Source organism: Theropithecus gelada, chromosome 1, assembly GCF_003255815.1.
Source record: "Theropithecus gelada isolate Dixy chromosome 1, Tgel_1.0, whole genome shotgun sequence".
Classification (NCBI taxonomy): domain Eukaryota; kingdom Metazoa; phylum Chordata; class Mammalia; order Primates; family Cercopithecidae; genus Theropithecus; species Theropithecus gelada.
In genome coordinates, this window is record NC_037668.1 from 59,285,993 (window position 1) to 59,308,663 (window position 22,671).

The following is a 22,671-nucleotide window of genomic DNA, read 5'->3' on the forward strand; positions in this document are numbered from 1 at the left end:
CCTAATAGCAGTCTCCAACCCCACCCTGAATGCCCACCACCAAGGCTAAGACCTTTGACATTTTCTAATACCAGCCTCTGGGATCTGGCAAGAGATACAGAGAGGAGTCACTCAATCTGGATCTCCTGACTTCCTCAACAGAGACCTACACACAGGCAGGCCATGAAACTCACACGGATACTCACGCATGCTTGCAGGCACACCCATGCACAGAGATCCCCCAGAAGCACATAGACACAGAGACTCGGAGGGAATAGGGTGGAGGTATGTACTGTCCTTCCCCATCTAGTCAAAGGAAAAAGATCTTAGTATTAACTGAAAAATTTAAAAACCACTGCAACTTGCTCTTTTTTTCTCTCTAGCAATCTCTTGATGTCTGTGATCCTCCAAAAGGCTCTGTCCATTTCTCTCTCCACCCCCAACCTTGGTCCTACTGTCTTTCCCACCACTTCCTCTTCCTTCCAGTTCAGAATACTTGCAAAATGCCTCCAGAAACTACCATGGCAATAGCTGTGCCCTGGGGCACAGTGATGGTTCAGGACCTCAGATCAGCAATGAGCAAGGCTGCACATTTGTGCACAAGACACTCACTGACACACCCACCCAACCATCGGACCAGGACCAGGGGCTCTCCTGACCAGCTAGCAGATGCAATCCCAATTTTGCCAAATTCTTTATTGAACAAAAAAATCAACAGCAAACACTGTCAAACAAGAAGCTCAAACAGGGCAGGTGGGTAGACCTAACCATCCTCTCCTTGCAGCCCCGTCTCTCTCTGGAACCGGCTTCAACACTAGTGAGGGCATCAAAACCCATTCTGGTGGGTAAGGAGGGTCAGGCCTTTCTAGGGAAGGGACACTCAGAGCCAGCTTCATCTGTAATCCCCAAAGAGGAGTCAGGGGCTGGGCCAGAGGGCTCCGGAGCTGCAAGGGGGCTGGACAGACACTGCAGAGGGCAGGAAATGGAGCTCTTGTCCTGGGGGCACAGTAAGGCTTGGAGCTGGTGACTCATAGTCACCAGGGATTCGAGGTGCCGGAGCAGGGCTTGGTGGGGACAGGAGTCCCTGTGGAGGTGCTGGCCACGGCCAAAGCCATGACCAGCTGGTGCTACTGAATAGGGATGCTGGGACTGGCGCAAGTCTGGTTCTGGGGGCCACTGCCCTCGCCCAGGACCCTGCCAGGTTTCAGGCTCTGGCCAGAGCCTCCCCCTGCCTCTGGGGGGCCTCTGCCAAGCACAGATTCCCCTTGGAGCTATACTGCCCCTGCCCTGGCTCTGCTGCCAGGCACCTCCTGGGGGAGGGGTGCCCTTCAGGGGCACATTCGGCCTCCTGTCATCTGGCTGGTAGTATCTCTTCTCCACCTTACTGTTGAAGGAGACCATCTTTTGAACCTTCCCCAGCCAGAGGCTGGACCCTACTGTGTCTGGAAGCCCTTCCTTGGGGAGCAGCACAGCCAGCAACAGACTTGAGTGAGTGACCTCCAGACCTGGGAAAAGAAGAGGGGAGACAGGAAGAGCCCAAAGGCCTGTGAGGGAGAACTGTGTTCAGCTTAGCTGCAGCAGATCTGGAGGCTAGATCCCAGGAAGGGCTTCTCCGCAGTGAGATGGGGCCCATGAGATGCTGGGAAAAGTAAGTGGGAAGATGGGACTGTCTTGGAAGATTTGAGCTCTGTAGGATTAAGGCTCATCCGGCTGAGGCTGGCATATGGATGGTTTGACCTGAAGACTCTACAGACTCAAAGTCTACCTCATTGTCTCAGGACATGGAGCGTCGAAAGGCCAAGCGCTTTGCTCAGGAGTGGGTAAAGCCCCACCGCCACCCTCGCTGCTTTCCGGAGCCACACCGTGGAGGGTGTCTGTGCACAGAGGCCGAGCTTGGTCCCCCCGCGGCTGTGGTGAAACCTCTCTCCCTCCTCTCTGAGGTGACAGTTACAGTCAAGTGTGTGTAGGTCCTGCCTCTGTCCTGCTGCCTGGGTGTCCCAGGAGTTTCTCTGCAAGGGTGCCTACCTTGAGAGGCAGTGTGGTGTGGTGGTTAGGGGCCAGGTTTCTGAAGTCATGTTGCTTGGGAGTGAAGCCCAGTTCTGCTACTGACTGGCTGTGTGACTTTCGACAAGTCACTTGCCTTCTTCCTCCCTCAGTTTCTCCGTCTATGAGATGGAGAGTCTAGTCTAATAGTACCATTCTCATAGAGTGATTTTGAGACTACAAGAATTCGTCTAGGTAAAGCTTTTAGAACAATGGCTGGCACGCAGTTCATGATATCCAAGCATCAGCTATTGCTGTCATTGTTCTCACATTTGCCTGGCTGGGTAAGGAGTTCCCTTCTGAGATGTGCCTGCCTCTGCTGGGTGACTGTGTCAACCGTGCCTGGTCTGGTCACCAAGTGAGCAGAGGCAGGGTCTGGTATGGGGACTGGGCACTCACCTGGGCCCCCCAGAGGGCGCAGCCTGGTGGGCAGGGGCTGGAAGGCAGGCAAGGGCAGCAGGACCATCCCCATGTGCTCCACAGAGGCCAGGCCGTGGCGCTGCCTGTCATTGAGGTATGAGTAGAGCAGGCGGCAGTTCTGGGTGTCCCGGGCCCCATGTGGGCACAGTCTGATCACGCAGACGTCCTGAGGTGGCAGGAGGAGAGCAGCTGTAAGCGCAGTCATCCTCTGCTCCTGCCAACACCCCTGGGCTCCCTGAAACCTGAGAACCCCGTAAGAAAGTATGTCCCCATCTTCCAGAGGAGGAAACAGAGGGACCTGCCCAGGGTCACACAGTGAGTCTGCAGTCACTCTGGGAACTAGAGCCAGATATCCAAGCCAGGCCTCTGCTCTGGAAATGGAGAGGGAGGGGGCACAAGGGTGGGAGTAAGGTGCTAGGAAAAGAAGGGATGCTCAAGAGTGGGCAGTTACCTTGGCCTCGGCTGGGCAGATGCTGGCCAGAAGGTCCCAGACAGTGTTGGAGGGGATGCAGCCTGCCGAGCGGATCACGGTGGGCAGAGCCTGGGGGCAGGAAGGATGGCCAGTCAGCCCCCCAGCTTCCCACCACTCGGGGTGGACGCATTCCCAGCCACCTGGAAGGTTGCAGCCTGTGGCAAAGATGGGCAGGCAGTATTCCAGTACCCTCGGTGGCTGCCCAGGAAGCTCTAATTGCCCCATGGAGGTCTGCAGCCTCTCCTGGCTAATCTACAACTTCTCCGAAGCCCCTCCCTCCCTCCTCTATCCTCTGCCCTCATCCAACACTTTAGCTGATCATTAAGTCACTCAACGATCACTCTTAAAACCCTCCTTTGGGCCCTTCTTGCTATGTGCTTTGGGTGACAAGGAGTCTTTCGCCCTGTTTGTCTCTGTAGGAATGGGACCAACATCTCATTTACTCCCATGCCTCGCACAGGGCCAGGCACAGAGAGGAGTGTCCATGACTTGTTTTAGAATGTGTGAGGGGGAGGGGAGGGGAGGGGAGGGGAGGGGAGGGGGGGGGGGGGGAGGGGAGAGGAAAGGAAAACAAAAGAGAGAGGCTGCCTAGGCTGGTCAGTGTGTAAGGGAGTCCCTGGCGAGGAGGGCAGGTGCACCTGGACGAGCCGACAGCTGTGTCCCGAGACCAGCTGGGCCCTGGCCCGGAACCGCTTGATGGAGAACATGTCCAGAACACCTTCCCAGGGTGGCATGCAGGGCAGGGCCTTTGTGGGTGCAGCAGACACCTGGAGCCCAGATGGAGGGACCCTAGAGGGAGGGATAGAAGACAGAGCAGGCCATGAGGACTTCCCCAGCACTGTGGGGACTGGAACATTGGCCCAAGCTTGGTCTTGTGCAGGGGGCAGCCAGGAGGCTGGGACGATTAGTTCCATTGCACAGATGGGGAAAGTGAGGCTCCCAAGGGAGGGAAGACTTGCCCAAGGCCACACAGAAAAAGCCAGTGCTATGTCTGTTGCCCCAGCTGGTGGCCTCCCGCTCAGCCCTGCTGGGTTATCCACCTCCCTGCTCCCAACCCCACACCTGTCCTGTGGTTCTGTGGGAGGCATCTCCCTGGCTTCGGGCATCTCTGGAGCAGGCATAGGAGTTTGGCTTAGGGCTTTCTGGAAGATATTGTCCCCGCAGCTCTTGGCGGCTTTGGAGGAGCCTAGCAGCTCATTCGAGGACTCCCGGTCTACAAATAGCAGAGGCAGGAGCTGAAACAAGGGCAGCAGCGGCACTGAAGCCAGTCCAGGGCTTTAGAGCCAGGGTTGAACCAGGTGCTTTTCTAGGTGACCTGGGGCACAGGCACCCCCGCTCTGCCACCCTCTCCCCAGGCCACAAATCCCTGTTGCTGCTGAACTGCATGCTCAGCCCCAGCCTGGCCGCCACCCCTGCACCCCTCCCGTGTCCCCTCCCACCCATGCAGATGCAGCAGTTGGGGTCTAGGAAGTGGTGGTCATGCTGCCCCGTGGTGTCCTCTGATGCGATGGGCAGGGCCTGTGGGCTGCAGTCCATGAACACCTGCGGTCCCTGGGAGGCAGAAGACAGAGGGGTAGGCTGAGAAGGTGGCTGGGGACGCCAGGAGCCCTCCATGGGTAGAGGGCCCCAGGATATGGTTTATTTTTCTCAATAATAAATGTTGTTTTATTACCAAAATACTGTGAACTTATAAAGAAAATGTGGAAAACACCAAAACTTGAAAATTAAAAAGAAAATCCCTTCTTGTCCCACCACTCAGAGACCACTGTTGATATTTCTTTTGTGATTGTTTTTTGTTTGTTTGTTTTTTTGGTTTTTGGTTTTTTGTTGTTGTTGTTTGTTTTTTGAGACGGAGTCTCGCTCTGCTGCCCGGGCTGGAGTGCAGTAGCTCAATCTCGGCTCACTGCAACCTCCGCCTCCCAGGTTCAAGCAATTCTTCTGCCTCAGCCTCCTGAGTAGCTGGGACTATAGGCGTGCACCACTACGCCCAGCTAATTTTTGTATTTTTAGTAGAGACAGGGTTTCACTATGTTGGTTGGCTAAGATGGTCTTGATCTCTTGACCTCATGATCCGCCTGTCTCGGCCTCCCCAAGTGCTGGGACTACAGGCGTGAGCTACCGCACCCTGCCCTTTATAATCTTTTTCTATACACGGGGCTTGGGGGTCCTTTTCCTAAAATAGCTGGGATAAAATATTCAACTTAGTGTTCTCTTTTTGTCCACTAATAATAGCAGAGGCGTTTGTCACGTCATATAGTCCCCATAGACACTGCTGTGATGGGGTGAGACTGGAGTGGACACCTCACCTCTGTTGCTATGCATTTGGGTCATTTCCAGGTTTTTACTATTACTAAATAGCAGTGAGGACATTTTTGTGCAGAAAGTAGTTTCCTAAACTTTAAATTATGTCCTTAGGATAAGATTTCAGAAGCAGATGACAGAATCAGGGATAAGGAACATTTTAAAGACTCTTGACGTCTATTGCCAAATCACTTTTTTTCCTCATACTAGAAATAGCTTTAAACATAAAACAATCATTGCTTTAGGACGGTTTAAGAAGATTTTGAAACTCTGCTCTTATCAACCACCTCCAGAACAGTCTCAAAGCACAGGCTTTGGAGTCAGACAGGATGGGTTCAAATCTCAGCTTCCCCACCACACATATGTGACCTTGTGTAAATGGCGTCAGGTTCCGCACCCCAGAAATGGCCAGGGAATAGCACCGATCTCCTAGGCCATTGTGAGATGTAAATGAGACACTGCTTGTAAAGGGGCACATAGCAGGTGTTCAATAAACAGTAAAGATTGTTATCATGTGTTATTTTCCCCTCCCCTCCCCTCCCACCTCCTCTCTCTCTTCCTCTTCGGGGCTATCTAGGTTTTTCTCCTATATTGCCTTCAGTTTGTTCAGGGAATACAAACTGATTTAGACTGGGGAGCAGCCACACCCCTTGGGGCTCCTCTTGGCACAGGTAGAAGTTCTCCCAATCGTTGGCCTGAATATTAGTGGTAGGAGTGGGGAGCAGGGATTTCTGTCTGTTCACTGTCACTTCCCCAGTGCCTAGAACCGTGCCTGGCACCTGGTAGGTGCCCATAAATGTACTGACTGACTGAATATAGTTCAAGGGACCTGCCCTGCACCCCTCTCCTGAACACGCAGCTAATGAGACCCAGGTGAACATCTGACGCACACAACACTCAACTACAGCCAGAGTGGCCTTCTGAGAATGACCGAAGGGAGCCAAGGGAAAGTTCTAATCAACTGCAGGAGTCTGAGATGATGGCTTCACGGATTCTGGGGCTGCTGAGTCACCATGTCAGGCTATGTGCAAGCCGGGGCCAAGGGGGAGGAAGGAGCAGGACGGACGTAAGGATGGAGCAGACCCTCGGCGCCAAGACCCCTAGACTCTTGTCACTCCTGTTGGCTTTCCAGGTCTGAGGACAAGTTCCAGGAGGCCCTCTGGATGGACTGCCAGGGCACCGGGTGGTTCCCTGCCTGGAGCATCCCTGAACCAATCCACTGAATACAGAGGGTCTTCATTCCTTCCATCTGAAAAAGTCACTGCCTGGAACAGCGCAGCCTGCTGCTTCCCAGCAGAGATCTGGGCAGAATGCCTGAGGTTGGAGATGACTATGATGATGGGACTTAATACCACTCATGTGGGGACCTTGGGGTAAGGCCAAAAGGAGGAGGACCGACAGTGACAAGGCACTGGCAGGCCTGTGCCAGCAGCACTGTCCCATCCCATGTTCCCCTATGCATTAAGGATCGCGGTCCCTATTTTATCACAAACAAAGTGGGCCTCAGAGCAGTCAGGTGACATGCCCAAGGCCACACCGCTGGTGAGGCGAGGCGTGGGACCCCCAGGCATGGGCTCTGCCCAGCACCAGGTCACGCTCCAACTTACCACCAGATCCTCCAGGGTCAGCATCTGGTCCACGTCCCGCTGGATCTCCACTTCGCCCTTGTGGGTCATTTTGGAGGCTGGAAGTCTACACGGCTCCTTCTGTTGCTGCTCAATGATATTCAGGCCCTGAAGAGGCGGAGCAGCCCAAGCTGAGCCCAATTAGGGGACCTCTGGCCATCAAAAGCCCAAGTGCTCACTTTCCTCCCTTGAGGCCGCTCTCTTGTGAGGGGCCTCACAATTCTACTTCCGTCAACACTTCTACTTCCGTCATACCCTTCCCCTGGGAAGCCCTCCACCCTTAGCGCTACCTCTCCATATTCCACTGATTCACCCTTCAAGTCCTGCCTCCTCCAGGAAGCCTTCCTAGATTTTGCTTTCACCCCAGGTCAATTCAACCTCTGACTGTACCTCATCCTCTTCTGGGAAGGGTGTGGTATTGCTGAAAGAGTGCAGGCTCTGGAGTTCCCACTGGGCCATTAATAAAATTCATAAGATGGTATGGCCTGGGGCAAGCACTTAGCTGCTCTAAGCCTCAGTTTATCTGTTCTGTAGGAATCTAATTAAAAGCACTATATTAAACAACATATATAGAGTGCTTAGCCTGGAACATGGCTCATAGTAAATGCTAGTTGTGAGTCTTACTGTTGATCAATGTCACTCTACCTGCAATGCTTCCCGAAAACCTGTCTCTCCTTTTCTAACAACCCCTGGAGGACAGGGGGTCTGCTCCTGTCTGGGGGGATCAGCCTCGTGGGCATGAGATCTGTGCAATCACTCAGGGCCCTGCACTTAGGAGGCCCACGCTTGGTTTAGCACTCTGTTGTCACCTTGAAATTCTCAGCAGTTGTTGAACAAAGGGCCCCACATTTTCATTCTGCACTGGCTCCCGCAAATTACAAAGGCGGTCCTGATCCCTGACCCCCACAGAGCCTGGACAGAAGCTCAGCCTCTAGTGGACAGATTCACCTGATGGACTCTGGTTACTCATTCTAATCAGTTCGGTGTCTTCCAGTGCAGGGGCTGGAGTGCCTCGCCCCATCCCAGTGGCCTCAGCCCCTAAATCAGTCCCTTCTTCTCTCACTGGGCCACCAACAAATATGAGGTGAGCATTCTCCAAAGCCCGCTCAGTGCCACAGCTTCCCTGTCCCAGAGCAGACCCCAGGCAGGGAGAGACCCACGGCCACAGGGTACATGGGGACACAGCTGTGAATCCTGGGGGCTATGGGGCCCCTCCCTCAACCTGGGGTACCAGGAAGACCTCCAGTCTTTTCCAGGGCATCTGAAGCTGGGATAGGAAGAGAGGTACCTCAGGACTCCAGACTCCAGGTCTCACCACAGTCCTCCCCCAGCCCCCGACCCCACAGTCCAGCTCCATTGAAAACCAAGTGTGTCACATCTCTACCAAGCTCTCCATCCCCAGTCCCTTTCATTTCCACCCCTTCTCCTGTTTCTCTTGTGGGGAGGGTCTCTCTGACTCCCTGTCTGCCTTCTCCGTTTCCTTGTTTCTGTCTTTCTGAATTCCTCCTCCCTCGTTCCCTGTCTCTGTCTCTCCCTCTTCCAACCTCAGGCCACCCACACTGCCCCCACATCCCCTCACCCATCCTGACTGGGCTCAGCACTCACCCTTTTCTCCTCCTGGTCCCGCCAGCGGGCCAGCTCCTGGGGGGCCAGCTGCATCGAGCTCATCCGTACCAGGTCGTAGTGGGTGACATCTCCATGAACCACTTTGAGAAACAAGTCCTGTGGGGGTAGGGGGCAAGGCTGCACCATACCCTGAAAGAGCTCCCCCACTCCAGCATCCTGCAGGGGCTCTGAGATTCAGAGAGGGGACCCGGCCCAGCCCAAAGCCCTGCTCACCAGGTTCCTGGGGTCCCTCAGGTTGAACAGCAGGCTGCGGTACTTGGTCTTGTACCGGCCGTTGGTGCCTTGCGTCAGGTCCCAGAGGGCTGCCTCAATGCCAGCAGCGATGCCCTTCACCACCTCCTCACTCAGCACCGAGTCTGGGAGCTCCCGAAGGCTGTAGAGGCCAGGGCAGGGCGGGGGGGCACTGAGCCCAGGAGGCTCTCCAGGCACTTAATCCCAGAGGGAGGCAAATGGGTGGGCAGCAGGGTCTGGGCCAACTTGTTCCTGTCATGGGTGTTTCCCTGCAGGAACCTACTTATTCTCATCCCTACTCTGTGAGGAGGAGATAGGATCATTCGCCTTTTACAGATGGGGTTACTGGGGCTCAGAGAAAATAAGGGGCTTACTCACAGCCGTGTAATTAGTGGCAAAAGCAAGATTTGAAACCCGATTGTCTGACTCGCCAGTTCATGACCCATCTCTGGCCCACGGGATGCATGGAGGGGAGGAAGCTGGGATCAGGTCAGAGTAAGGAAGGAGTCAGGGGGAGGGAACGGAGCCCTGGCCCTCGGTGTCATCTGTCATTGACTTGCTATGTGGACTTTGCAAAGTCTGACCCCCTCTGGGCCTTGGTCTCTCCATCAGCAAATGAGAGCTCTGGGCTCAGATCTCTGAGCCGCTCCCAGCACAGCCTCTCACTGTGTGAAAGTATTTGCTGCGGGTGATATTGACGTGGATGGACCTGAGCCGAGGCTAAGAACTGCAGCAGCTGAGTGGGGAAGCACAGCCTTAAAGCCAGAGAGACTCAGCTTCAAATTTCAGCTCTCCACTGGCTCTTTGTGTGGGCAAGAGACCTGGCACAGCTACCAAACAGGGTTAGCCAGACACCCAGAAGCCCTTAGAACGTGGCAGGGCCCTGGAGATGGGGGCATGTGAGGGTGGCCCTTGGGATGTCAGGGGAGTGGGGAGCAAGGTCTCACCGAGTCCACAGCACCTCCTGCATGGAACGGACAACAGTGCCCCGCACCCCGATATACAGGGATGGCTTCTCCTGTTGGAGCTGAGCTGTGGGGAGAGAGTGTCACAAGCTCCCAGGGGTGCCCAGGGGGAAGGGGAGGGGGCTGACTCAAGACTGACGGGCTTAGGCAGACCGGAGAGGGGTCCCACCCTCGAAGACCTAGACCTCTCCCTCTATCCATCTGGGAGCCAAGACCAGGCAGCCAGTGGCCCCCACCCCTTTGGGGAGGAGCTACAGGCTGATGGGATGTGGGGAGAGAAGAGTCGTAGCAGGGGCTGGGGCCAGGAGCTGGGCCCTTGTCCTCCCCAGACCCCAACAGTCTCTGGAAGCCAGGGGCCAGCAGAGGAGGCTCCCTCCAGGGCCCTTCACCTGAGTCCTCTGCCCGCTCCAGCAGAGGCTCCTCTTCAGCCTCCATTGGGCCACTCTGTGGGGGAGGTGTGAGGAATTGAGGCTGTGCTGGTGGGCCCAGCCTTCCAGCCCAGGGGACACTGCTTCCTCTAGTCACCTCCCCACTCCCACATCCTCCCTGACCCATGCTCCAATGAAGGAGGCACGTGGCCAGGGCAGAAGCACTCACCTGGGGACACGCAGGGTCCGAGGTGGGGTCGCCAAGGGCCAGGGAACCGCTTCTTGGAGGGTAGAAGGGGTGAGAGAGGCCACCAGGGTCCCCTGCTGTGCCTCCTGGAGGAGGCTGGAAAACCTTGGGGCAGGGAGCAGACAAGCTAGTTAGCTGGAAATGGAGGCCAGGGACTGTTCCCTCCCCAGATGCACTGGAGGCCCAGCCCCTCCCTCCGCCAGTCCACCCTGAATTCAGAGCTGCAGAAGGAAGTACACATGGAGCCCAGGCCAGCCATGCAGGCTGGGGCCTAACCCTGCCTCTGGCTATTCTGAATGACCGCAAGCAAGTGGCACCCTCTGTCTAAGCCTCAGGGACATCTCTGTGAATCAGGTGTGAAGGTGCCTCTCCCAGCAGGATTAAATGGCATCGCTCGTTCTGTACCTGGCACCCAGCGGGGCCCTGCGCCATGGGCCTCTTCTTTCTTCTGAGCCTCTGGGCAGGTGAGGGTGAGCTGACCTCCATCAGGTCCTCCAGAACCTCCAGCTTTGGCGGCAGCTGCCCCGCTGCCTGGCCGTGGCTGACGGCCCCCAGGAGCTGGATCACTGGCCCAGAACCCAGCTACGAGGGAGATCGCACTTCAGAAGCAAGCAGGGCCAGCCACTGTCCCCACCTTCAGAGTGCTCGCCTCACCTGTAATTGTAATCTCCCACTGGACTATAAGCTCCCTGAGGATAGAGAATACGCCTGTCTTGGTTCCCCCTGAATTCCCAATGCTTGGAAAAGGCCTGGCACATAGTGTTCAGTGAATGTTTGCGACCTGGCTAGCCTCTGTCCCAAGAGAGGAGCCTGTCTCCATCCCCATCCTTTCTCAACTTCCCCCTTAACCCCCAGTCACATTCACAGTTAGCTGGACTCTGTGCCAGGACCCTCTCACCCTCCTTCTGACCACAGATGCATCTCATCAGAAGGGACACGCCTTGTTCTGACTCCACCTCCTCCTGTTCAAAGCTCTGTCGTGACCCTTTCAGGGGTCACTGACTTGTCTGCCTCTCCCTTGAAGCAGCCAAATGTAGTCATCTGTAAGGCTTACACTCTGTAAGGCTGCTGATCACTCCTCTATTGCTGATTAAAGAAATCCTTTCATGACCATTTCAAGGTGCACAGATTTTGTTCTTCTAATGAACTATGGAGTCTATCCTGCTCCCCTTTTTGCTATGGCTGCCAGGAAGCTCAGTGTTAACTTTGAGCCTGGCAGGTGTACCTTTCCAGGATTGGTAGAGAGTAAGGTGTTATTGTAACAAGATCCCCCTTCTCCTTCCTCTTTTCTTGCTTTCTTTAGGCTTTTAGCCCATTTTAAGTGTGTTTCAATTCTTTTCACTTATTGCAAACCATAGGGGATTGTTTTAAAAGTAGGTGAGTCTGAAGACTAATAATCCTTGAATGAATGATCATGAAATGGTCAGGTTCCAAGGTCTGCAGGAAACTAAAAGTCTAAGATCCAACATTACAACATTATAGAGGGAGGGGAGCACTAGGATCCACCGGGGCAGGGCAGGCTGGGTGGGGGTAGGATCTCCACATCCACTGTGGAGGAGCCCTGCCACTCCACCCCACCTGAGGAAACGGAGGAAGAAAAGCAGTAATAAAACGTAAAAACCTACGTAACACACAAGCTTCACTCCATGGGGTATTTTCACTTCCTCCTTGGAGAGAAAGAGGATGCAGAGATTAGAATCCATAGGACCCAGCCACCCCATGGCAGGGAATTCACAAAAAGAAGACATTCTTGTTGAAAGGGTACGTGTTCAGTGTTCACTGAGTTGTACTTATAGCAAAAAAGTTGTCCATCAAAGGGAAAATGGTTAATTAAAAAAAGTCCATCAGGCTGGGTGTGGTGGCTCATGCATGTAATCCCAGCACTTTGGGAGGCCGAGGTGGGTGGATCACCTGAGATCAGGAGTTCAAGACCATCCTGGCCAACATGGTGAAACCCCATCTCTACTAAAAATACAAAAATTAGCCAAGTATGGTGGCAGGCACCTGTAATCCCAGCTACTCGGGAGGCTGAGGCAGGAGAATCACTTGAACCCAGGAGGCGGAGGTTGCAGTGAGCCAAGATTGCACCACTGCACTCCAGCCTAAGCAACAGAGTGAGACTCCGTCTCAAAAAGAAAAGAAAAAAAAAAAAGGCCCATCAAAGGGAAATGATTAATAAATGGTGACACTTCGCACTACAAATTCTATGTGGCTTATAAAGGGTAAGGAAGTCATCATAAAAATTACCACTTGCTGAGGGCTTGTGAAGTATCTGACCCCACAGGAAGCACATCATTCATGCTATTAAGGTCTCAGAACGACACCATGAGGTATATACTATTTGTATCCCCATTTTACAGATGAAGAAACTGAGGCTCCGAGAGGATGTGAAAAGTCCTATAGCTGCTAAGCTACAGAGCTAGTATTAGAACCTAGCTCTGTCTGACTCCAAAGCCCAAGCACTTAGCTGTGGGACTATGTGGAGACATGGAAAGATTCATGGAAAGATGTCATGAAGTATTATTGGGAGAAAAAGAAAAAATAGGTTACAGAACAATATCTGTTGCATAAACCCATTGATGTACATCTATATCTATAGATACATAATAGAGGTTATCTCTGGGGAATGAAATTCCAGGGAGACTTTGACTTTCTACTTGTAGACACTTGGGTATTCATGTTATTCAAAACAAGCATGTATTTCTTTTACAACCAGAAACCTATTTTTTATTAAAAACAAGTTAAGAACAATACGTGTGGTATGCCATCATTTGCGTTACAGGCAGAATGAATTTTAAAATTTGTATTTGCTTGAATACGCATAAAATATCACAGGAAGTATCTGCAAAAACCTATATAACCCAGGCTGCCAGTAGGGAAGCAACTGGGTGCCAGGAAAGATGAGTTTCACTTTTTTTGTTTTTTTGAACCATGGAAATGAATCAGCCTTTCAAAAAAGTAAATTGAGAAAGAGGGAGAAAAAACAAAGAAAACAGGGGTGTGTGAAGAAGAGCAACAGGAAAAATATCAGGACCAGCCCTTCACAGTTCAAAGCCTTCTGGCTGGCCCGTCTCAGGGGTCCTAACGTCCACGTTGTGAGGCTCCAAAACAACAGGCAGGAGAATGAGGCGAGCGAAGGATTATCAGACCAGAATACAAACTACGTATGTATAGTAAGTTTGAAGAAATAAAAGGAGGACACGAACACATGAGTGAAGGACAAAAAAAAACTACAAAAAACAACCAGGCAGATTTGATCAGGAACCAAACACAACTTCTGGGAATGAAAAATGTAACAATCCTAATTAAAATTTAAAAACTCAATATATAGGTTTACTAGCATATTAGATGCAGCTGAAACAAATTAGCTAACTGGACAACACATTTAAATAAATTATCCAGAATCTTCACACAGACACTGTGAAGCACTAAAAGACATATCACGCCTGTAATCTCAGCACTTTGGGAGGCCGAGACAGGAGGATTGCTTGAGGCCAGAAGTTCGACAGCAGCCTGGGAAACATAGCGAGACCGTCTCTACAAAAACAAGAAAAAAAAAAAACAGCCAGGCGTGGTGTTGTGTACCTGTAGTCCCAACTACTCAGGGGGCTGAGATGGCAACATTGTTTGAACCCTAGAAGTCAAGGCTGCAGTAAGCAGTGATCACAGCACTGCACTCTAGTCTGGGTGACACAGCAAGACGCTGTCTCCAAATAAAGGAAAGGAGAGGGGAGGGGAAGGGAGGGGAGGGGAGGGGAGGAAGGAGGAGGAGGAGGGGGGAAAGAAAGAGAGGGAGGGAGGGAGGGAGGGAGGGAAGGAAGGAAGGAAGGAAGGAAGGAAGGAAGGGAGGGAAGGAAGGAAGGAAGGAAGGTCTAAAGTTCCAGAAGCAGAGAGGAAAGAGAATGGGCAGAAGCAGTGTTTAAAGAAATAGGGCTAAGAATTTTTCAAAATTGATAAAAGACAAAAATTTACACATTCAAAAAGCTCAGTGAATCTCAAACAGAATAAATAAAAGGAAATTCATACCTAGACACATCAACACTCATGATAAGGAGATCCTTACACGTATAAAGAGTAAAAATAATACCTAACACTTGAATAGCACTTAAAATGTGCTTTGTCTGTGGCAAGTGCTTTACATATTAGTTAATTTAATCCTCACCACAATTTTATGAGGTACTAGTACTATTATCTCCCCCATTTTACAAAAGAGGAAACTAAGGCACACAGAGGCACAGGGAGGTTAATCACCTTGCCCAATGTCACACAGCTAGAAAACCAAAGAGCTGGGATTTAAATCCAGGCAGTCTGATTCTAGAGGCCATACCTTCGACTACTATTCTATGATCCCATTCACCAAAATACGTTTTACCTATAAAGGAATGGCAATTAGACTAACAGCTACTTTCTCAATAGTAATAATGAAAAGCAAAACATAGAAAAATAGTATTTTCAATGTGCTTAAAGAAAATAACTATCAATTGTGGACCCAGACAAAATACTTTTCAAGAATAAGAAAGAAATAAAGATATAGAAAAAAATCGAGAGCTGTTATTTTTCTTGATAATTTTGTTTTGCTCAATAAACAAAATGCTAAAAGATAAACCTGAGGCAGAAGGAAGGAAAAACAATCCCAGATAGAAAAGCTGAGACAAAAGGAAGAATTTTGAGCAAAGAAAATGGTGAAGATGTTGTTAAATCCAAACAAACACTGATTGTATGAAACTATAATAACAGTGTGTAATTTGGGGATTTAAAAAGAAAGAGCTGGGCGCAGTGGCTCACGCCTGTAATCCCAGCACTTTGGGAGGCCAAGGCGGGCGGATCATGAGGTCAGGAGATCGAGACCATCCTGGCTAACACAGTGAAACCCCGTCTCTACTAAAAATACAAAAAATAGCCGGGCGTGGTGGCAGGCGCCTGTAGTCCCAGCTTCGGGAGGCTGAGGCAGGAGAATGGCGTGAACCCAGGATGTGGAGCTTGCGGTGAGCCGAGATCGTGCCACTGCACTCCAGGCTGGGTGACAGAGCAAGACTCCGTCTCAAAAAAAAAAAAAAGAGATAGGGGCCGGACACGGTGGCTCAAGCCTGTAATCCCAGCACTTTGGGAGGCCGAGACGGGCGAATCACGAGGTCAGGAGATAGAGACCACCCTGGCTGACATAGTGAAACCCCATCTCTACTAAAAAATACAAAAAACTAGCCAGGCGAGGTGGCGGGTGCCTGTAGTCCCAGCTACTCGGGAGGCTGAGACAGGAGAATGGCGTAAACCCGGGAGGCGGAGCTTGCAGTGAGCTGAGATCTGGCCACTGCACTCCAGTCTGGACGACAGAGCCAGACTCCATCTCAAAAAAAAAAGAGATAGGACCAATTTACTGGATAACAACAACACACAAATTGGAAAGGTACACACTTGGAAGTAGAGCATTCCAAGATCCCTATATCATTTTGGAGGAAGATAAACGTTGTAACTACCTTTATACTTTGATAAGTTAGTTATTTGTGCTCAAATTTCTTTTTTCTTTCTTTCCTTCTTTCTCTTTTTTTTTTTGAGATGGAGTCTCACTCTGTCGCCCAGCCTGGAATGCAGTGGCATGATCTCGGCTCACTGCAACCTCCACCTCCCAGGTTCAAGCGATTCTCCTGCCTAGGTCTTCCAAGTAGCTGGCACTACAGGCGCCCGCCACCACATCCGGCCTTTTTTTTTTTTTTTTTTTTTTTTTGTATTTTTATTAGAGACAGGGTTTCACTGTGTTAGCCAGGATGGTCTCAATCTCCTGACCTTGTGATCTGCCGGCCTCAGCCTCCCAAAGTGCTGGGATCACAGGTGTGAGCCACCGAGCCTGGCCTGTACTCAAATTTCTAAGAGAACCACCAAAAAAATATAAACTGAGGACAGGAAACATCTAAACTACTGAGGGATAAAAAGGAGTAAGAAAAAATAATCCAAAAGGAGGCAATGAAAGGGAGAAAGTGCCAAAATGCAAAACATACGCAAAGCACAAAATAGGCCAGGTGCGGTGGCTCATGCCTGTAATCCCAGCACCTTGGGAGGCTGAGGCGGGAGGATTGCTTGAGCTCAGGAATTCGAGACCAGCCTGGCCAGACATAGCCAGACACTGGCCCTACTAAAAAAATTTTTTTTTCAAGAGCCAGGCACAGTGGCATGCACCTGTAGTCTCAGCTACTTGGGAGGCTGAGGTAGGAGAATTGTGAGCCCAGGAGATCAAAGCTGCAGTGAGCTATGATCACGCCACTACACTCTAGCCTGAGCAACAGGAACAGAGTGAGACTGTGTCTCAAAAAAAAGCACGAAATAAAATGGTAGGAGTAGATGTAAATAAATCAGTAACCATAACAAATGTAAATGAACTAATACTTCAGAAAAATACAAAAATTATCAGACCTTTAAGGAAAGAAAATACAATTATAAAATATTCATGAGACCCATTTCTAAGACATAATGATGCAAAAAGGTTAAAATAACAAAATGGAATAATATATGGACAGGCAAATCACCAACCAAAATAAAGCTTTGTAGCTATATTAACAATCAGATAAAACAGACTTTAAGGCAAAAAATCATTAGAGGCAAAGACTTGACTACATAATGATATATAGTTTTACCAGGAAGCTATAACAACTCTAAACTTATAAGCATCTAATAGCATAAGCTCAAAAACTATAAAGCAAAAAATGGTAGAACTATAAGCAAAAAGACAAATCCACCATGATAGCACAAAAATGTCATGTATCTCTCTAACTATTGATAAATAAAGCTGACAAAATAATCAGTAGGAATAAAAAATAATTAATGAAATCAACAAGCTTAATCTGTACATATTTATAAATATACACTGAATATTAATCCTAATAACTAGATAATACATATTCTTTTCCAGTATATATAACATATATATATAAAAATTGAGCAAAGCCTGGGCCAAAAAGCAAATATTAACACATTTCAAAAGACTTTTTTAGCTTAGCACTGCCCAACAGAAACAGAAGCCACATGTATACTTTTAAATATTCTGGTAGCCACATTTTAAAAAGCAAAATTAATTTTGTATTTTATTTAATTCACTATGTCCAATATATTATCATTTCAACATGTAATTGATAGGAAAACTTTTTTTTTTTTGAGACGGAGTCTCACACTGTTGCCCAGGGTTGGAGAGCAGTGGTGTGATCTCGGCTCACTGCAATCTCCGCTCCCCAGGTTCAAGCAATTCTCCTGCCTCAGCCTCCTGAGCAGCTTGTATTACAGGTGCCCACCACCACACCTGGCTAATTTGTTTGTTTGTTTGTTTGTTTGTTTGTTTTCAGTAGATACAGGGTTTCACTATGTTGGCTAGGCTGCTCTCAAACTCTTGACCTTATTATCCGCCTGCCTCGGGCTCCGAAAGTGCTGGGATTACAGGCGTGAGGCACCTCGTCCAGACATAAACAACTCTTAAAGAAATGTTTACATTTTTTTGTACTAAGTCTTTGAAATTCAGTGTATATTTTACACTTATAGTACATCTCAATTTGGTCTAACCAGATTTCAAGTGCTTAATAGATACAAGTGGCCAGCGGCTATCAGACTGGATAACTCAGATAAAGACCAACTTCTCAGACCACAATATTACTAAGTTAGAAGACAATAAAGGCAAAAGCAACAAAAGATTAGTTTGGAAATTAAGAAATACACTTTTAGCCGGGCGTGGTGTCTCATGCCTGTAATCCCAGCACTTTGGGAGGCCAGGTGGGCGGATCACCTGCGGTCAGGGGTTTGAGACCAGCCTGGCCAATATGGCGAAACTCCATCTCTACTAAAAATACAAAAATTAGCCAGACGTGGTGGCAACTGTTATCTCACCTACTCGGGAGGCTGAGGCATGAGAACTGCTTGAAGCTGGGAGGTGGAGGCTGCAGTAAGCCAAGATAGCACAACTGCACTCCAGCCTGGGGGATAGAGCTAGACTCTGTCTCCAAAAGGAAAAAAAAAAAAAAGAAAGAAAAGAAATAAACAAACTTTTAAAGAACACACAGGTCAAAGAAAAATTGTGATTAAAAATGATAAAATATTGAGATTTAATGATAATAAGACTGTATGTAAATTCTATGAATGCAGCAAAAGCGATAATTAAAAGGTTCCTTTACAGCTTTAAATGACTTATTACAAAGGAAAAAAGGCAGAAAACTAATGAACTAAGCATAATTTTTAAGACTTTATAAATAGTAGCATAAACTGAAAGGAAGGCGACATTGACAACATACAATGGAGAGGATGAACAAACCAAAAATCGGTTCTTTGAAAAAACTGACAATTCTCTGACAAGATTGATTAAGGAACAGAGAGGAGGTATAACTAGCTAATATTTGGAATGTATAATTACAAATGCACAATCCTTAAAGAGGCTATTGTGAAATACTGTATGCCAACATGCCAATAAATTTAAAAACTCAGATGAAACAAATAGACATCTAGAAAAGTATAACTTACCAAAATTGATTCAAGAGAAAAACAACACTGGATAAACCTATAGCCACAAGATAAATTGAATTCATACAGAAGGAAACACCTTCCTTAAAGAGAACATCAGTCCATACTTTTTTTTAACCAGCCATTCTATCAAAATGTCCAAAGAACAAATAATTCCGATCTTAATTACATTATCCCAAAGAATAGGAAACAAAAAGATAATCCACAATTCATTCTATGAAGCTAGCAAAACCCTGATACCAAAATCCCAGAAGGGTAGTAGGAGAGCAAATCATTTCAGGCCAGTTAATTCACCCACTGAAAACCCCAAACAAAACATGAAATTGAATTCACAAAATATGAAAAGATATAGCATTACCAAATTGGGTTTGTTCCAGCAAGGCAAGAACTTAACATTCAAAAAAGCTTAATATTTTTAAAAAAACCCACTAACTCCTTAAATTAATGTTAATAAATTCGAGGATAAACATCATATTATTATCTCAGAAATGGAAAAAACATATTTGATTAAATGCACTGTGCAATAATAATAATTGTAAATATTGTAATTGTAAAAATTATAATAATAATTGTAAATAATTAGCAAACCAGTAAGAAAGGGAGTTTCCTTTACCTGATAAAGAGCATCTATATAAAAAACATAGCAAGTGTCATACTTAAGGTGAAATGATGACCACATTTCCTTTAAAATCCGAACAAGTCATGGGTTCCTTGCTATCACCACTTCTATGCAACATTATACTAACAGTCTTAGCTAGCACAATAAGGAAAGAAAAGGGAAGAGAGATGTAAAAAATTGGAAAGGAAATAACAAAAACTGTCATTTGTCTACATACGATTGTCTACACAGAAAACAAACAAAATCTAAATAGATAAATTATATAGATTAATAAGAGCAAGATTTCTGGACGCAAAAACAATAAACAAAACTCAGTTGTGTTTTTACATGGGAGAAAGTGTAGAAATGCAAAACATATGCAAAGCACAAAACAGGCCGAGCCTAGTGGCTCCTGCCTGTAATCCCAGCACTTTGAGAGGCCGAGGCGGGTGGATCACCTGAGGTCAGGAGTTCAAGACCAGCCTGACCAATATGGTGAAACCTACTAAAAATACACAAATTTTAGTCTCTACTAAAAATACACAAATTAGCCGGGTATGGTGGTGGGTGCCTGTAGTCTCAGCTACTTAGGAGGCTGAGACAGGAGAATTGCTTGAACCCAGGAGGTAGAGGTTGCAGTGAGCTGAGATCGCACCACTGCACTCTAGCCTGGGTGACAGAGCAAGACTCCGTCTCAAAAAAAAAAAAAAAATATATATATATATATATATATATATATAAATATATATACACATATATAAAAATATATATATACATATACACACATATATATAAAATAGCATCAATAAATATAAAGTAGTACAAAGAGACATGTACCTTCTGATGGGAAGAACACACCACCAACCTATGAAGTATTTCGGGCTAAAAACTGCATCCAATTCTAATCAAACCTCTACATTCAGCCACCAGTTCACAGCTTAAAGCGAAGACAGAGGAACATGTTTAACTATACTACAGCGATGCAAAAATTACAGCGATGCAAAAATAAGAAATTAGGACAATCTAATTTCTTCACACACAAAAAAAAAAGACTGCAAGAAAAAACAAGATATGGAGGGAGAACCTATAGTTTAAAAGGCTTAAAAGAAACATCAACCAATCCCAAAGTGTGGACCTTATTACTATCCTGACTTTAAAAAGACAAGTTATAAAAATAAGTTGTTGGCCAGGTGCGGTGGCTCACACCTGTAATCCCAACTCTCTGAGCAGCCAAGGTGGTCAGACTGCTTGAGCTCAGGAGTTTGAGACCAGCCTGGAAAACATGGCAAGATCCCATTTCCACAAAAAATACAAAAATTGGCTGAGCGTGGTGGCACATGCCTGTGGTCCCAGCTACTCAGGAGTCTGAGACAGAAGGATCACTTGAGCCCAGGAGGTGGAGGCTGCAGTAAGCTGAGATCATGCTACTACAGCCTGGGAAATAGAGTAAAACTCTGTCTCAAAAAAAATTAATTAATTTTTTTAAAATTTGTCATCTTTATGAAATTATTGCAAATTTGGATATTAAATGAATATTTGCTGATTTTCAGGCAAGGTAACACATGGTGGCTAGGGTTAAGTGTGAGTATAAAAGGGTTCATTCCAGGGGGTAATTCCAGCACTTTGGGAGGCTGAGGCAGGTGGATCACCTGAGGTCAAGAGTTCAAAACCAGCCTGGCCAACATGGTGAAACCCCGTCTCTACTAAAAATACAAAAAAAATTTAGCCAAGCGTGGTGGTGGGTACCTCTAATCAGCTACTCAGGAGGCTGAGGTAGGAGAATCACTTGAACCCGGGAGGCAGAGGTTGCAGTTAGCTGAGGTCGCACCACTGCACTCCAGCCTGGCAAGGGAGCGAGACTCCTTCTCAAAAAAAAAAGAGAAAAATTTTAAATTAGCTGGACATGCATGGTGGCACTTACCTGTAGTCCCAGCTACTTGGGAGTCTGAGGCAGGAGGATTTCTGGAGCCCTAGGAGTTCAAAGCTGCAGTGAACTATGATCTTACCACTGCACTCCAGCCTGGGTGACAGAGCAAGACCCTGTCTCTAACAAAACAATTAAAAAATGGCTGGGCGCGGTAGCTCACACCTGTAATCCCAGCATTTTGGGAGGCCAAGGCGGGCAGATCACGAGGTCAGGAGTTTGAGACCAGCCTGACCAACATGATGAAACCCCTTCTTTACTAAAAATACAAAAATTAGCCAGGCGTGGTGGCGGGCGCCTATAATCCCAGTTACTCAGGAGGCTGAGGCAGGAAAATCACTTGAACCTGGCAGGTGGAGGTTGCAGTGAGCCGAGATCATGCCACTGTACTCCAGCCTGGGCAACAGACGGAGACTCTATCTCAAAAAAAAAAAAAAAAAAACAACTCCTCCTACAAATCAATAAGGAAAAGTTAAACAACAAAAACTCTTTAAGGAAAAGACTTAACAAGAATAACCAAAATTCATGAAAAGATGCTCCTTAGTAAGAGGGCAGTGAAAGTTAAAACAACATTAAGACACTGCAGCATATCTCCATTTCAGCAAAAAACCCAAGTCTGATAACTATCAAGGGTTGGCAAAGATGAGAAGTCACTGGAACATTCATACACTGCTGATGGGGGTGTATACTGTTTCAACCACTTTAGAAAACATCTGGCACTGTTTAAGTTGAAGATGTGTGCACCCTATAACCTAGCAATTCCACCCCGGAAAATATTCCCTGGAGATACTCTTGCCCAGATGTACCAAAACCCATACAAAGCTATCACTGCAGCACCACATGTAGTAGCAAAAAAAAAAAACCAAAAACAAAAAAAACCAAATGTCCACATGGAGTTAACAAATAAATAAATTGGGGCATATTCATGCAGTGGGGATACTTGGTGGCAACACTTACGAGCTGTGTGATCTTGGGAAAGTTACTTAATCTCTCTGTGCCTCAGTTTTCTCATCAGTAACAAGAGGATAATACCAGTATTTACCTCATGGTATTGGGGCAAGGATCATTATCATTATTCGAGACTCTTAGAACAGTGCCTGGAACAGAACAAGCTCTCTCTGTAAATGCTGGTGTTGATAAAGTTCCTTGGTCCCTGCCCTGGAGAAAGGCCATCCTGACACTCGACCATCCTGCAGGCTCTCCATTTCCATTCAAGCAATGTTGCCCTTGCTGGTCTCTCCCACCTGGTTCCTGTCCCACCTGTAACCCCACCTACCCCTCCGCTCCTGCAACACTCCAAGCTGCCTCCTGCAATGCAGCCCTGCAGAGCACTGCCCTCTTCCTAGCAAGCCTCTCCTACTTTCTCACCTGCTGAACACCTA

General features: G+C 48.0%; 1 protein-coding gene across 3 annotated transcripts in view; it reads right to left on the minus strand.

Moving 5' to 3' along the window:
* Positions 1 to 654: 654 nt before the first annotated feature.
* Positions 655 to 22,671, minus strand: part of SPOCD1 (SPOC domain containing 1) — a 28,045-nt gene continuing 6,028 nt past the window's right edge. For 2 of the 3 annotated variants that reach the window (XM_025389572.1, XM_025389562.1), the window contains 14 exons: positions 11,903 to 11,944; positions 10,683 to 10,859; positions 10,260 to 10,382; positions 10,052 to 10,106; positions 9,645 to 9,729; positions 8,680 to 8,839; positions 8,446 to 8,562; positions 6,823 to 6,948; positions 4,354 to 4,465; positions 3,977 to 4,127; positions 3,553 to 3,703; positions 2,894 to 2,983; positions 2,422 to 2,608; positions 655 to 1,484 (listed from right to left, as the gene is read on the minus strand). In XM_025389572.1, coding sequence (XP_025245357.1) covers positions 835 to 1,484; positions 2,422 to 2,608; positions 2,894 to 2,983; positions 3,553 to 3,703; positions 3,977 to 4,127; positions 4,354 to 4,465; positions 6,823 to 6,948; positions 8,446 to 8,562; positions 8,680 to 8,839; positions 9,645 to 9,729; positions 10,052 to 10,106; positions 10,260 to 10,382; positions 10,683 to 10,763 — 2,088 coding nt within the window. In that variant the 5' untranslated portion in view covers positions 10,764 to 10,859; positions 11,903 to 11,944 and the 3' untranslated portion in view covers positions 655 to 834. Of the gene's footprint in view, positions 1,524 to 2,421; positions 2,609 to 2,893; positions 2,984 to 3,552; positions 3,704 to 3,976; positions 4,128 to 4,353; positions 4,466 to 6,822; positions 6,949 to 8,445; positions 8,563 to 8,679; positions 8,840 to 9,644; positions 9,730 to 10,051; positions 10,107 to 10,259; positions 10,383 to 10,682; positions 10,860 to 11,902; positions 11,945 to 22,671 lie in introns of all 3 variants that reach the window. The other variant, XM_025389553.1, reaches the window with a different exon arrangement.